This window comes from Primulina tabacum, unplaced genomic scaffold (genome assembly GCF_025594145.1).
Source record: "Primulina tabacum isolate GXHZ01 unplaced genomic scaffold, ASM2559414v2 Contig443, whole genome shotgun sequence".
Classification (NCBI taxonomy): domain Eukaryota; kingdom Viridiplantae; phylum Streptophyta; class Magnoliopsida; order Lamiales; family Gesneriaceae; genus Primulina; species Primulina tabacum.
The window spans coordinates 4857-21095 of NW_027459751.1; the positions used below are offsets into that span (position 1 = coordinate 4857).

A 16239-nucleotide genomic window follows, 5' to 3' on the forward strand; every position below is an offset into this window, starting at 1 on the left:
CACCACAAGCAATCATTAGTGATGGTGGCACCCATTTTTGCAACAACCTAATTGAAAAACTTTTGAGCAAATATGGTGTCACACATAAGATCTCTACCCTCTATCACCCCAGACGAGTGGTCAAGTGGAAGTGTGGAACCGAGAGAGCAAGCGGATTTTAGAAAAATTGGTAGGTGTCAGTAAAGCATGTCATTTACCTGTAGAGTTGGAGCATCGGGCATACTGGGCAACAAAAGCACTAAACTTTAACTTTACTGATGGAGGTGCTGATCCAATTGAACGACGTCTACTTCAATTGGATCAGTTGGAAGAATTCCGAATCTGACATATGATCTCGCTTTATCATAAAAGGAGAAGACAAAGAGGGTTCGAAAGCTTGAAGAATTTCACGTCGGGGAAGCACCGGAGAGACGGGAAGAAGACTTGTTTTCAAAATAATGGAGGACCGAATCTACCAGCTGGAGTTTTACGTGAAAATGGCTGAAGAAGTGAGGGTGTTGGCTGATGGAAAAGAATATTAGGTTTATTGGAGTTTAGGGGAATAATTAAATAATATAATAAGCTCTAATGGGCCATTAATTATTGTTTAAAGAGTTTACAAAGAGTTTCAAGCACAACAAGCTTAAAAGTAGGTCTATTAAGTCCAAACATACTCTCGAAAAATATTTCGTGTTGGCTAGTTTTTGAAAATATTACTCGAACCCTCAAAAAGTCCTCCGAATCGTTAAAATTTGTGTACCGGTTAAAAATATAACCCGACGGGTAAAATACCCAACCAAGATCCATTTTCAAAAATCATACTTAAAAACACCTCATATTAAATAATTAAAAATAATTATTCAATAAAAATATTTTTCCTGAATATCCCCGGTCTCTGTTCCTCGATCAAGCGCGAACTGAAACTAAAAATCCTAATGCATGAAACTTTAAACAAACCTTGAATTAAGACCCATTTTCAAAAATCATACTTAAAAACACCTCATATTAAATAATTAAAAATAATTATTCAATAAAAATATTTTTCCTGAATATCCCCGGTCTCTGTTCCTCGATCAAGCGCGAACTGAACTAAAAATCCTAATGCATGAAACTTTAAACAAACCTTGAATTAAAACACAAATTAATGAAATAAACATGTATTTAATGCTTTAAAAGAATTTAATAAAATACCAAAGAAATTTAATAACTTGCATGCATGTTGTTCATATGGACATTCAAATTTTCGGGAAGTTACAGTTAGTTCTAATCATCTAAGCAAATATGCACCAAAAATAGAAGAAAATTAGTGAAAAAGACACTGGAAATAAATGGAAACAATTAATCATCATGAATTCATTAATTTACAAAACTGTAGAAATTCATTAAAACATAAAAAAATATAATAAATATGTTGAAATTTGGAATTGATAAGCACGCTAAAAGCTAAATAATGCTGAAATTTTGATACTAAATCCATGAAAATATTTACAGAGAATTTGTAGAATTTTGTGCTGAGTGATGAGTTGTTCTAATATGCAGATGAGTTTATTTTCTTCAAAAATTATGAGTGGTTTCCCTATTATTCCATTATTCACGATCTGCTCATGACATTTCCCATTATCTCATTACCCGTACGCAATGGACTTATTCAAATTCATGATGGGCTATCTTATCGCAACTTATTTCCTCTTTTTCTTTTTCTTCTTGAGCTTTGGGTCTATTCATTTTGGACTAAATTAAACTCCAACAATACTATTATTAATCAAGCATAAAAAAAATTATTAGTAGAGTATTTGTAGGAAATGAAAAATGGTTAAAATCACAAAGTAATAATTGCCACTGGAGGCTGTACCTACTCCAAGATTGTTGCCACGATTGGACGAATGGGCGGCGGTGATTATGTGAATTTTTATAAAATCATTCGTAAAGTTTCAGATGGTCTCATGCTTAAAGAATAATATTACTGGATTATAAAATCGTATGAAAGAAACATAAAATTTTGTCGAGAGTCTCAATAACAAGGGTAATTATATACATTTTCAAACTTTATCGAAGAAAGAAATACATGTAATTGCTTTTTAAAAAATTAATCACAACCACGAAGCAAGAACTGATGCAAACTAAAACTCCAGCAGAAAGCTGTAACGATATGAGAAGAGTTCAATATTTTACAACAATAAGATCTTTTAGTGGGATCACATGGCACACAAAGATACATCTGAAACTAACAACAGCACACAGATCTACTGAACAAGAGAGGAAACCAAATCTACAATCTCAACTTGTTAATTTAGCGACTTCCACGGAGTAAATAATTATCCAAATCCAATCTAAGTGCATCAGAACTTCACAAAGTCGGCGGTTTATAATTCTAACCTTCATTGTCATAATCTTCCTCATCTTCATCCGGCCTCGAACTATGCTGCGCAAGGTGAACAGGGTCAATGGCCATCCTATCCGTTTCTGAAAGTCCAGGATACTCTTCATTATTCCCATCTGAAGGTCCAGGTCCAGAAACGGTTGCTGCAGCAGCAGAAGCCAGTTTTTCTGAAAAGTCATCTACTCCAGCATTCAGATCAAAATTCTTATTGGACTCTGAATGAACGGTTTCGACAACTTTGGTGTTGTCATTCGGTGATTCCTTTGAATCAGAGTTGTTTTCAACCGGTTGACGAGGACTCAAGATTATTTTGATAGTTTGAGGAGTAGTAGTTGAGACAGATTCAACCTCATGCCGAAAGGTGTCTCTCTCTGTTGCTTTGCTGGGTCGCCCACGTCCTCTTCCTCTGCCCCTTCCTCTTCCACGTCCACTGTTACTAGGGTGGCAGGTTTCATGCTGCAGTAAACAAGGTCAGATACTCTCAATACGAGGAATTTGAATCAGAAAAACAGAAAATGCTAAAAAAAAAAGCCACCCAAGTGAAACGAGTACAGACTGGTGCGTAAATTTAAGACAATTCCATCTTCTGAATTACTACCAAGTTGCGAGATTTTATTCAAGTTACCTACCAACAGGGTGTGTTGCTGCCCTGATGGGACCAAAAAATAAACTATCAACAAACTTGGTATTTAAAAAAGCTTCTTTGGGATAAAAGCAGTCAGTAGTTGCTAAAACCTTCAATCTACTCCACCAGATAACAATACAATACAACTACGGTATTCGCCTATTTTGAGCTACTCCTCCAAGTTATTGATATGCAATTTATTTGTCAAATGTAAACATAATTCGTCTTGAGAAAGTGGCTTAGCAAAACCAGCTTTTACTCTACACTGGTGCATACCTAAATACAGGCACCTGAAGATAACTGGACAGTAGATAACTACAGAAAATTGAAAATCAAAACTTCGGTCAACTTTAAATCAAATTTAGTATGTTCAATTCGCAATAAGACATTTATTCAATGCCATATTTAGATCCGAATGAAACTATAGATCACCGTGAACAGTTATGCCAACAACTGATTAGAGGAAAAACATGATACCCTCGCAAGGAAAAAAATTTGAGTTGAAGATGAATATTTAACTTTCGGATAGTAAAAACTTTCATTGAAGGGTTTCTTACCATGCTACCTCTTTTAGGCTCTTCATCACTGTCGTTAGATTCAACTTTCCTGCCAAAGCAGTTCATAATTTCAGGTTATCAGTCTCCAAAGGAAACCACGGAGGAATATCAAGCACAAACTAATCCAAATTCCAGTAGAGGGATCAGATGGAAAGTTGAAAACATCGTAACCTTCTTTTGGGCATTTCAGCTGCATTATCAGAATGACCATAGTCGGGAACTTTGCTAACTACGTCCTTCAGAAAGTCGAACACGTTATAACTATGTACACAATGTTTTCTGCATATAAAAAAAATAAGTTAGAAGCTACGGCAGATTACAGACTTGCTATATTTTTGCCATGTCTTACCACACAAAGCTGGATTGAAATTAACAAGGTTGAGCAATCTCAATCGTTAATTTGTCAAATATTTAATAAGAGATATAAAAATGAACTAACAAATTAAAGGTACATTTAATGCAGATTAGAAAAGAATCACATGGTGTCTTTTTGAAAATTCATAAGCACCATCCTGCTTCAGCTCATTTTAGTTGGCCCATTAAACTTCTCATGAACATATAATAACTTCCAAAATGACAACAGGAAGAATTGTATTGAATATTAATATCAGAATCATGAATAATGTAAATTAAAAAGGGTTGGTGCACTATCCTGCTTTGGCCCGTTAAACTTCTCATGTACATATAATAATTTAAAAAATGACAACAGGGAGAATTGTATTGAATATTAATATCACAATCATGAATCATGTAACTTAAAAAGAGCTAATTGCACCAACCGCTTTGGTAAAAGGCATAAACCCCCTAAAAATATTAATAAGTTAATACACCCTTCATATTTAAAACCATATAAATTTCACCCCTTCGTAACAAAAAACTTAGGCACATTTGCCCTCTGGTAGGGGGTTTTATTCCTATTTTAAAAACACGGGGATCTAGAATGCTATTAATTTTTCGCTTTTTGATTTTTTTACAGAGGTGTTGATGCAGTTAGCTCCAAGTTCAAATTAAAAACTTGAAGCTCAAGCAGTAAAGACATTATAAAGTTTCATCATATATGTATACTTTGTGGAATCGCTTTTGATGTAAAACAACTAATTTCATTATTTGACTTGTCAGCCTGAGTAAGGACATAAAAAAGACAAGCCTTCAACAGAATGCTAAAAATATATGCCAGAAAATTACCTACGCTCGACAAGAAGAATTTTTTTTGTTCTGAATAGAATTAGATTGTCAAAGAGCGGTTGAATCAAGGCTTCCACCAATGAGATGGACCAGATCCCGTGAAAATTAAATTTAAAAATGAAAAATTTAAGCTGAATGAACTTAGTATTCTTGTCATTTGCCTTCTTAATTATAAACAGAAATTTTAAAGTCATCGTTAATTTTCAGGTTTGTACAAAAGTTATTTTTTATGTAGACAGCGTCAATGAATCACAGAAACTCTCTCAAACCCACTCACACATCAATTCCAAACAATTAGCTTAAAACCTCAGGGTTCAAGTAGTGAGACCCAATTCAAAGGTGCATCACGAATCAAAGATCTAATTTTGTACGTTGTAATCCCTAGAAATATACAGAGGAACACAAAGAGCAATAAAAAAATGATTAGCACCTAATACCAGCATGAAAAGGCTTAATCAGTTCATAAAGAAACTTCGCATTCAACTGTGGAAAGTAAATAAAATAATACACATGCCCACTTTCTTAAATTCACTAATGTACACCTCATATTTCTTCACTGTTACAACAGGAGGAAGACAAACCTATTTTTGAGCAGAAAATGTCAATCCATAAGTCTCAGGGCTCAAGAACAATACTCACTCGCCTTTATGTCCAAAAATTATTGGCTTAATACACTTAGAAACCTTTATCGACCTCATGAAGCCAATTGCCAGGAAATCAAATACAAATTAAGTATTATGTGATTTAATGGCTTGGTAAATGGCACGTCAATAGCCACATAAAATTATGGCAAGACCTTTTTCCTGGTGTAACATCAATGAATTTAAAGCAAATAGAAGGCAGGATGTGTGGACATGCAACAACTGAGAAGTACTGCACAGCCACGATACAATTAGACCAGACAAACTGATAGAATCGGTTAAAGGTGGAAAAGTGTTTAGAAGGGGTTGAATAAACACTTACGATTTTCAAAACCTTTTCGACTGATGAATCAATTTAGTGATAAACTGATACTCGGGAATCTTGTAAGATAATATCATTCAGTTAACAAATAGTGTGCGGAAACAAACTAACTGATAGATAGAATATAAACTGAAATACGAGGACACAAGATTTTATGGATGTTCGGAGATTTCAAATACTCCTACGTCACCCCTTCTATCTCAAGAATATGATATACATTAAAAGACTTTGATCGATACAAGCGGTTGTACAAACCCACTTAAGTTTTAGACTTAACAATGCCAAACTGAAACTCTTAGTTACAAACTTGTTTACCTAACACAACTGATCTCTTCAAGATCGAGTATTACAGTTGTGTTGAAAGCTCGAAGTATAGCCTGAAAGCTATGAATGTATACAATAAGTGTGAGCTTTGATATTAGCAACGATTTCAGCAGAGTAACTGAATAGAAAATCGATAGTCGTTCAGAGTTCAAGGATTCAAAAGTTCCAAGACTTTTTTCTTCAGCTGCTCTTCTCTGCTATTTATAGGCTTCTCTCCAACGGTAATATTAAATACAATTTGAACATTTATATCCGTTGCTTGCCACGTCAACATTCTTTTGACAGTCGTACATTGCAGCTTTTCTGAAATGCTGCGATCCCACTACTTGTTGCAGTCAACTTTTGACGGTTGAATTTCTTATTCCTTAACTGATTACGTGGACAGCTGAGGGATCAGCTGATTGATTGTAGTTGATAAGCTCACAATTGTTTGTAGTAACTGAACAGTTCCAACTGATCAGTCAGTTGTCTGTGTAGTTCAGTTGTTGGTTCAGTTTCCTTTGAAAAACTGCGTATTATCCTTCAGTTACTGGCAACCGATAGTTTTCATATTTTAGATCAGTTTCTATCATTCTTCTAGATTAGTTAGACGTTCAGTTTGTTAAACAACCGAAATTCAGTTTCCAACACAAACTTATGACAATACAGCTGCTTAAAACAGGCTGAACAATGAAGATATAAGAAATAGTAGAGAACAGTAGCTCCACTCACAAATGCAAAGCACTAACAGTCTTGGCCCCTCTCTGCACGGTTATGTCATATGTACGATCACAAAGATCTTGCAAAAATAATTCCAATGCCTTGGCTGAATCAACATGACAAAGAGAAAAATATATGAGAGAGAGACTATGACACTACAAAAAATTGATAGGCCAACAACTAACAAACACTTACAGACTAAAACAGGTACTGCCATGGCAATCTTCCCAACATCTTCATCAGCTTGCATTATCTTTTTAATCCGAGCCTGGCAAACACAACTTTTCATCAGACATAGAAAGAATAATAGACTAGCATTTTCTATTAGAACAACACATAATCAGCTGTATATCTACTGTCTTTTTAATCTTTTCGTTCATTTATGCAGGTTTTTCATGCAAAACGAAGGGGTTCTTGGTTATCAAGCATATTTATTTTTTCCTGGTGTATTTAAGGTAAAATTTTCTGCAAATAACTAGTGTCTAAAAAAGTGAAAAATAAAATTAATAACAGTGGTACGATAATTAATCTTACAAGTGATTATAGCTAAAATGAAAAGTGGAGCATTCACATATGACATAACATAAAATGTAAGAATCTTTTAGTGCACAGCAACTTAAATAGAAAATCATTAATAACGAAGAATGTGCATGATATATGTACACTAATAGCAATCAGGATCCAACACAAAAGTGGCAATTAAATGAATTGCTTTTGAGCAGTCAAATTCAACTTGAAGAGTGATATCCAAGAGTGTGACCACTAAATCCATATATGGGTATAACCGTATAAATGATAGTAAACAGCTCAAAGCATAAACTTATAAACACCATGGCACCGAGACTACATCTTTCATAGCCTGTTGACATGATAGCATGAGATCCCAAGCCTCAACATTACAATTTTCAGATTTCCATTTAGCATGATGAAGCAATTTGTGATAGCTAAGCCTATTACACTTCTAAAAAACATTTTGGTTAATGATATTTTTTGTAAACTTCCATGTTTTCTATCAAAGTTTTAATGGACTACCACAAAATCAACAAGATTTTCGGGTTCCATTGTAAAAACTACTCTGATCCATTCCATTAAGCTATGCGAAATCATCCTGAAATGTTTGTTATTGATTATCCCCTTTGGAAAGTAAAATCAAAATTTTATTTAAACTCCGGAGGTACCATCATATAGGAAAAGGATATGCATAAGCCACTACTGAACAAGAATACTAATTTAATTAGAATCACAAATTTGGTGGTCATCAAATGAGCAATGAGCTTACATATTGCTCCACATTTCCTGAAATACAAAACCAACGCGCTAGTTCAATGCAACTGATAGGATAAGCCTTTTCAGATAGGATACAAACTACTATAATCACACGAGAAATGAATGCAAGAACTACATATTTTTCATAAATTCAAATCTTCATCTCTCCCAAAAGATACCCCATTATTATATTAAAATGGGAGAAATGCTGAACTAAAACAGTTCCAGCTTGTTCAGTTAAAAGACGGTATACTATCTAACAATTTTTTTTACAGATCAACAGGAAAAGTATAACTTACAACACATTGGGCCTTCGCAAATAAGGTGAGAAATTGCATCTTCTCCTAAATTAATATTTCCTTTCACTTCACATGTAACTTAGGCCGACCCAACATAAGCCCAGCTCATACCCATACACCACTAATGGTCATGAGCCGTAGATTAGTCCAACATGAGTAGTAGCACATACAGCATGAGTCATAAATATGGGTACAAAGCCCACGACTCAGGGTCGGTACATCACATTTATTTACTTGAGAAAACATCCAAATAAAAATAAAAGAGACTGTTACAAAAATACAGCATTCCAAATTCACTAAAAAAAACAGCAAAACTAAAAAATAAACGGGAAAAAAACTACGAGATCTCGCAAATACTGGAATCACAGGGATGGTAAAAAATCAGTTCACTTCCATTTCAAGCAAGACGGTACATCCAAAACGAGTAACAAATCACACAAATCCACACAAAAAATCGATAAATCAACCAAAAAGAGTGAGTGACGGTGAAACTTACAGCGGGGAACCGAGTATCGAGCTTCTTCCTCATGGTGTAATCCAACAGTCATACGAAACTCCGCTAAGATATGAAAAATTAAGAAGAAATACAAAAAACCCAAAACTTAATCAAGCTAAAAATTCACAATTTATCATGATTGAGGTACACAAAGGAATGGAGTAGAAAGCAGAAGAGTGGGGGAGCAATCAATCAAGAAAAACAAAAACTCGATCTATCTAATGCTTCATACGGCAAAAATAAGATTCTTCTAATCAGAGTTGGAAATCTCGTACCATGATTACCAATTTTTCTCGAGGAATACGAAGAAATTGTGCTTTGACGAAATCAAAATCGCTAAATATTGTTGGAAAATGGTTGTCGAAGAGGTTACGTACAAGCGAACAAGCGAACAGTACTACTATCGATAGTATTACAACAACATACAAATTGAGGATAAATACAATACGATTAAAAAAAATGGACATTAGTCTTTACATGGAGCAGGCTGCCAATACATGCTTAATTTCGTTATAAACTCACTTAAACTTATAAAACTTCAAATTTCATCGTTCATAATTTGACGTTTTATCACCTTATAAAAAACAAAAAATTCTTGAAAAGTTATTCATTAATAAGTTAAAATGTAGAACAAAACTTTTTATTCAAAATATTGTGAGGCAATTGGAAAAAGCAAACTAGTCATAATTTTTTTATTGACACAATAAATCAATGGTCACAAGTAAATTTGTGTTGCAATTTACTTTTGGATTGTTTCAAAATTTAGCATCAGTTTGTTATAAATAATCATATTACACATATTATATTGAATTTTTAACAGCGTTTCTAATTTTTCTTGAAAGAAATATTTGATTTTATAATTATTTTTTTATTGATAATATTGTGATATTAAGATATGATGTTTTGTCTTTCTAGACAAATAAGATTTGTTAAGATATTGATATTTATGATAACATCTCTAGATATTATAATATTGTTTGAAAGATTTTATTTCCTAATTGTTTCCATATTGTATAGGACAATGTACAAGGAATAAATTTTAGGACAAAAGACGTCAATAAATAAGATATAATTGTGAATAGGTGTTGCAACACATCTGATATACACAATCTTAGTTTTTTTTGTATTTTTATGTTAAATATTTCTTTCAATTAGCATCAGAGATATGCTTAACAATTACTAAGTGAGATTTTTGGGTATTTTTGTTTAAACATGTAAAAGTACAAGAGTAGGTCTCTTGTGAGACGGTCTTAGGAATCTTTATCTGTGAGACGGGTCAACCCTACCTATATTCACAATAAAAGTAATATTCTTAGCTTAAAAAGTAATAATTTTTCATTGATGACCCAAATAAGAAATATGTCTCACAAAATACGACCGTGAAACCATCTCACACAAGTTTTTGCCAAAGTACAATGGACGTGTTATTTGCCAACACTGTTTTTCAACCACGGGTTTTGGATGGATCCAATTATGCTATTTCGAAATTCAAAATGAGGGTCTACATTAAATCCATAGAAGAAAAAGCATGAGAACGTGTTCTGGATGGTTGGTCTCCACAAAGAACTGTGGATGTGGATGGTGATAGTCGAATCAAACTAGAGAGTGCTTGGACAATTAATGAAGTCTAAATTTTGAATTTCAATTCAAAAGCACTCAATGAAATTTTCACTTCAGTCGACATTAACATGTTTAGTTGATCACTAATTGCATCTCTGCCAAAGATGCATAAGAAATTCTTCAAAAGCAATGTGAAGGATTTGATAGTGTGCATGAAAACAAGTTAAGGTATAATGGCCCGAAAATTCGTGTTTGAAAATTTGACGAAAAATTTAAAATTTTCTTTTTAAAATAGTTAAAATGCCTCATTCACCAAAATAAACTGATAAATCAAGTTTAATGTTCAAAATAGCAGCGGAAGAAATTATTGTTCGCAAAATAACAAGTTTAAAGTAATCCAACAACCGATAAAAATGTTTGAGCATAAAAATGGTAAATGCCGTAAATGAGGTCATCGGGTTCCACTACTGCCGACCCAAGCTGGCTCACTGGTCCCCGCCCTCGGTCCCGATCTCATCAGTACCTACAACAATCAAGTCTAGTGAATCTAAAGACTCAGCACGCTTATATTGTAGATAACGGGTAAATAATATAATAAAATTGCATGAGATAAAATATCATGTCATGAGCCATAACGTGAAAATAACTTATCATGAGCAATTATAATACGTGCATAACTGACTGAAAATCATAAGTGAAATGTTTGCTCAATCGAGCCCTGTCATAAAATAACATGTCATAAATTTTCTGTTGAGATTATGTTCTACGCAAGTGGCCCCTGCACTGAACTGAACTGAACTGACCGGTAACTGACGACCGGGTGAAGTAATAATCATCTGATTAGACTAATGCCACAGTATACTGGGTGGAACTGAACTGAACTGAGCCGGTAACTGACGACCGGGTGAAGCAATAATCCCATGATAGTGAAATGGCCACAAGCAATATCGCATAAATCTCAAAAATGAATATTTTATATTTTTATGCGCGTAATATAATTAAATGGCATAATTAAATATCCTGTATTATTTTACCACTTGAGTTGGATCGTTTTCAGGCTCGCTGCGACCTAAATTTAACATGAAAAATATGCAAATGATTTTCTTGACCCAACTTTGTAATTGAATCCAAAAACGAGACAATTACGCCCTACGACTTCGTATTTAATCATGACTCCGTGCCAACCCGAACCATCACCTAACCATCATTTAGTCATGATTAAAATACACTTAAAAATGATGAAATAATGCTCCTAAAATGGTAAGGGCCGAAATTTTTTGGTGAATGGAGGCCAAAACATGAAACGCTCTTTCGAGAGTCAATTTGGCACATCGCACCGAAATTCCTTGTACGACCTCTAAAATGATCCGAATCACGAACGGCCAAAAACACGACCTTCCCAACTTGATGAGGTACTGTCCAGTCCAAGGCCATAGGCTAAAAGCAAACCAAGAACCCGAAATGCACCTCTGAACCGACGCACAACTTGCTGTCCACAAAATACAGTAGCAGCGCATTCGTTTCCTTGCGTCGTTTTCGAGACTACTTGCCATTGGGGCTTGCACCATTGACCAGAGCCTCTTCCCAACATCCTAAGGGATGATTTGAACCATGGCTAAGGGCCCTAGGCCAGACACAATTCGAATCACACCAGAAAAGCGACCATACTCCCAGCCGAGAGCAACAAGCTGCACGCGTGGGGTAATGCTATCGTTTTGATTGACCATGGCACAAACTAGACATCAAGGGGTTTGATATGAACCGTGGCCAAGGGCCAGAGGCCAACCAAGATCCACACCACTCCCTAAAATCCGAACAACACATGCAATAAGGGGAAGGGGCCGTGGGCTGCTCTTGTTTCTTTTGATTTGAAAACCGATTCACCATGGACCAAGCCTCAAAAGGAAGACTTGGTCACGTCTTAGACATGATAGGGAGGTGTTCTAACCATGGCTATAGGTCCCTAGGGCAGCCAAGATCAGCAACTCTCCTCTTTGGACAACAACTCAAAAAAATCGAACACAATATGACACTTAAGGGGGTGTTTCTGTCATCTCTGGATTTCGGCTTGCATAGGACTCAAACCAATGGACAAACGTGTTCCTAACATGTCCTAGTACATGCCTAGGAGTAGCCTTGGAAGCCTGGAATCGAACCATACCCAGAAACCATTGAAACAATGCAACCCGTGAAGCACAAGAGGGGAACAAAAATTCTGTGCAGATTTTTCTTTGAAAATTTGTATCCAAATTCGGTTATGCCATGGAAATGATGATCATATAATATTTAAAAATGTTAATATGACTTGATTGAAGAGCAAGGGGAATATACACATGCCTTGGTTCGTTTTGAAAGAAAAACGAACGAAACGACGACGTGGCGCGGAGGAGGCGGACCGATCTTCTTGTTCTTGCTTCTACTCGATTTTTCTCTCCTATTTTATATGGCTACCTCACGATTTCTCTCTAGTTTTTACTCTGAATTTCGGTGGTGAGGAGGGGAAATGATGGTTAGGAGAGATGGAGGGAGTTGCAATATAAAAGGGATGGCAAGACCAAGTCTTTCTCTCTCTTGAATTTGAAATGGTTTGATATCAAAATTATTGTTGGAGGGATAGTTGGGGTATGACCGATTCTTCATGTCATCTCAAAGCAAGGATAATGATCTATTATTAATTAATGGTGGTTAATAAATGAAAGGATTATCATGCTAAGAAATGACAAAGAAAGGGTCAAAGTTGTCAAAGAAATGTTATCTCACTTAAGGGGTGACCTAAATTAATCTAATAAATGGAGGGAAAATATTGTTTAGTTAGTGTATTTTAAACCTCTAGAGCCTTACCTATCCTTTAAATAATTTAGTGAATTAACACATTAATTATGGAACTTAAATGAACTTATTTCCTACTTACCTCAAGTTACTTAAATAATTCCTTAAACCTTCTTTTAACTTAAATTAACTTATTAGCTAGCTAAAATAAATTCTGGGAATGATTTCTAAATCTTACATTTTACCTCAAAACTCCAACTCTAGTCCGGCCTCACTGAATTAACTGAAAAGATAAAAATTAAACTACTGCATAAACTAATTAGATTTAAAGGAAAGAATAAATACTCATGCAATAATAATAAAAAAAATCATTTTACTTTAAATGCTAGAAATTATGCATGACTTATACGTAGTCTGGTTTACGGGTTCTACAACTCTCCCCCCCTTAAAAGAAATTTCGTTCTCGAAATTAAAACTTACCGAATAACTCGAGGTACCGACTCCTCATCTCTGGCTCAGACTCCCACGTAGCTTCCTCCTCTGAATGGTTGAGCCATTTGACTTTCACTCGCTTAACTAGCTTGTTTCGAAGCTTCTTCTCCTGTCTGTCTAAGATCTGCACTGGTCTCTCATCAAAAGATAGGTTCGGAGTAAGCTGCAACGGCTCGAAGTTCAAGACATGCGAAGGATTTTCCATGTAGTTCCTCAGCATAGAGACGTGTAACACATTGTGTACTCCGGCCAGATTCGACGGAAGAGCCACACGATAAGCTAGAGTCCCAACTCTGTCGAGGATCTCAAATGGTCCAATGAATCTCGGACTGAGCTTTCCTTTCTTCCCAAATCGCATGACACCCTTCATAGGTGCTACCTTCACAAAGACATGGTCGCCAACGACAAACTCTAGGTCTCTCCTCCTCTGATCTGCATAACTTTTCTGTCGACTCTGAGCAGTCCTCATCCTATCACGGATCTTGACTACTACATCAGCAGCCTGCTGAATAACCTCCGGACCCAACTCTGATCTCTCCCCTACTTCGTCCAAATGAATAGGAGATCTGCACTTGCGGCCATATAGTGCTTCATACGGAGCCATACCAATAGACTACTGGAAGATGTTGTTATAGGTGAACTCCACTAATGGCAAGTTCGACTCCCAACTCCCAGAGAAATCAATAACACAAGCACGGAGAAGATCCTCCAAAATCTGAATAACTCGCTCTGACTGCCCATCTGTCTGCAGATGGAAAGCTGTGCTAAACAGCAACTTCGTACCCATAGTCGAATGCAAACTCTTCCAAAACGAGGAAGTGAATCTGGGGTCTCTGTCAGATACGATAGAAACTGGAATACCATGAAGTCGGACTATCTCCCGGATATACAACTCTGCATACTGAATCATGGTGAAAGTCGTCTTAATAGGCAAGAAATGCGCTGATTTGGTAAGACGATCAACAATCACCCAGATGGCATTTGATCATCTGACTGACTTCGACAAACCAGTCACGAAGTCCATGGTAACATTCTCCCACTTCCACTCGGGAATGGGAAGAGGCTTGAGCAAACCTGCTGGTCTCTGATGCTCCGCCTTCACTAACTGGCAAGTCAGACACTCGGATACAAACCGTCTGATGTCTTTCTTCATCCCAGGCCACCAATACAATAACTACAGATCTCGGTACATATTCGTACTCCCTGGATGAATAGAGTACGGCGACATGTGGGCCTCTGATAGAATATCTGCTCGAATAGAACCACTACTAGGAACCCACATCCTGTCTCGGTATCTCACAATACCGTCGCTGACTGAATACAAGACATTGCCCTTGGCCTCATCTCTCTGCTTCCACTTTGCTAACTGTTCATCTGCTGCCTGACCACTGCGAATACGGTCAATAAGGGAAGACTGGATCGTCAAAGTAGATAGATGAGGAACTCTACCTTGACGATATGACTCTAGATCAAACCTCTGCATCTCAAGCTGAAGAGGTCTCTGAATCGTCAAATGAGCCATCATTGCGACTTTTCTGCTCAATGCATCCGCAACTACATTAGCTTTACCCGGGTGGTAGCTAATGTCACAGTCATAATCCTTCACAAGCTCCAACCAACGCCTCTGATGCATGTTCAGCTTCTTCTGCGTAATGAAATACTTGAGGCTCTTGTGGTCGGTAAAGATCTGGCACTTCTCTCCATACAAATAATGCTTCCAAATCTTCAGGGAAAATACTACGGCTGCCAACTTTAGATCATGGGTAGAGTAGTTCTTCTCATTGATTTTCAACTGTCGAGAAGCATACGCTATCAACTTCCCATGATGCATCAATACCGAGCCCAAACCGAGCTTCGAAGCATCGGTGTACAGAACAAACTCACCGGGCCCTGACGGCATTGCCAAAACTGGCGCTGAGATAAGAGCTTGCTTCAAAGTATCGAAGCTCTTCTGACACTCCTCGCTCCACACAAATTTAGCATTCTTCTTGGTCAAAGATGTGAGTGGAACGGCAATAGAGGAGAATCCCTTAATGAACTTCCGATAATATCCTACTAGCCCAAGAAAACTGCGGATCTCTGATGCATTCTGCGGCACAACCCTATCTCTGACTGCGGCAACTTTCGCTGGGTTTACCTCAATACCACTGCTAGAAACAATGTGGCCTAAGAACGCCACCTTCTCTAACCAAAATTCGCACTTACTGAACTTTGCGAATAACTTGTGCTTCTGCAAGGTCTGTAGCACTGTGGTCAGATGTCTGCTGTGATCCTCCTGATTCTTGGAGTAGACGAGAATGTCGTCTATGAATACTATCACAAACTGGTCAAGATACGGCTGAAATACGCGATTCATGAGATCCATGAAGATCGCTGGCGCATTCGTCAGACCGAACGGCATCACAAGGAACTCATAGTGGCCATAACGAGTCCTAAAAACAGTCTTGGAAACATCATCATCTTTCACCCTCAACTGGTGATAACCGGAACGCAGATCTATCTTGGAGAATACCGAAGCTCCCTGCAACTGATCAAATAGATCCTCAATACGCAGAAGTGGGTACTTGTTCTTCACTGTAACCCTGTTCAATTCCCGGTAATCAATGCAAAGTCTCATCGTGCCATCCTTCTTCTTCACAAATAAG

The 16239-nt window shown here is 36.6% G+C and overlaps 1 protein-coding gene across 1 annotated transcript; it reads right to left on the bottom strand.

Annotated features, from left to right (window-relative positions):
- Nucleotides 1-2096: 2096 nt before the first annotated feature.
- LOC142534258 (uncharacterized) lies at nt 2097-9151 on the bottom strand. The gene is made up of 7 exons (XM_075641195.1): nt 9049-9151; nt 8774-8836; nt 6908-6980; nt 6725-6818; nt 3713-3820; nt 3542-3590; nt 2097-2815 (listed from the first exon to the last, which is right to left on the bottom strand). Exons 2-7 carry the CDS (start codon nt 8804-8806, stop codon nt 2351-2353), a joined length of 822 nt encoding a protein of 273 aa, XP_075497310.1. The 5' UTR covers nt 8807-8836; nt 9049-9151; the 3' UTR covers nt 2097-2350.
- Between the last annotated feature and the right edge of the window lie 7088 nt (nt 9152-16239).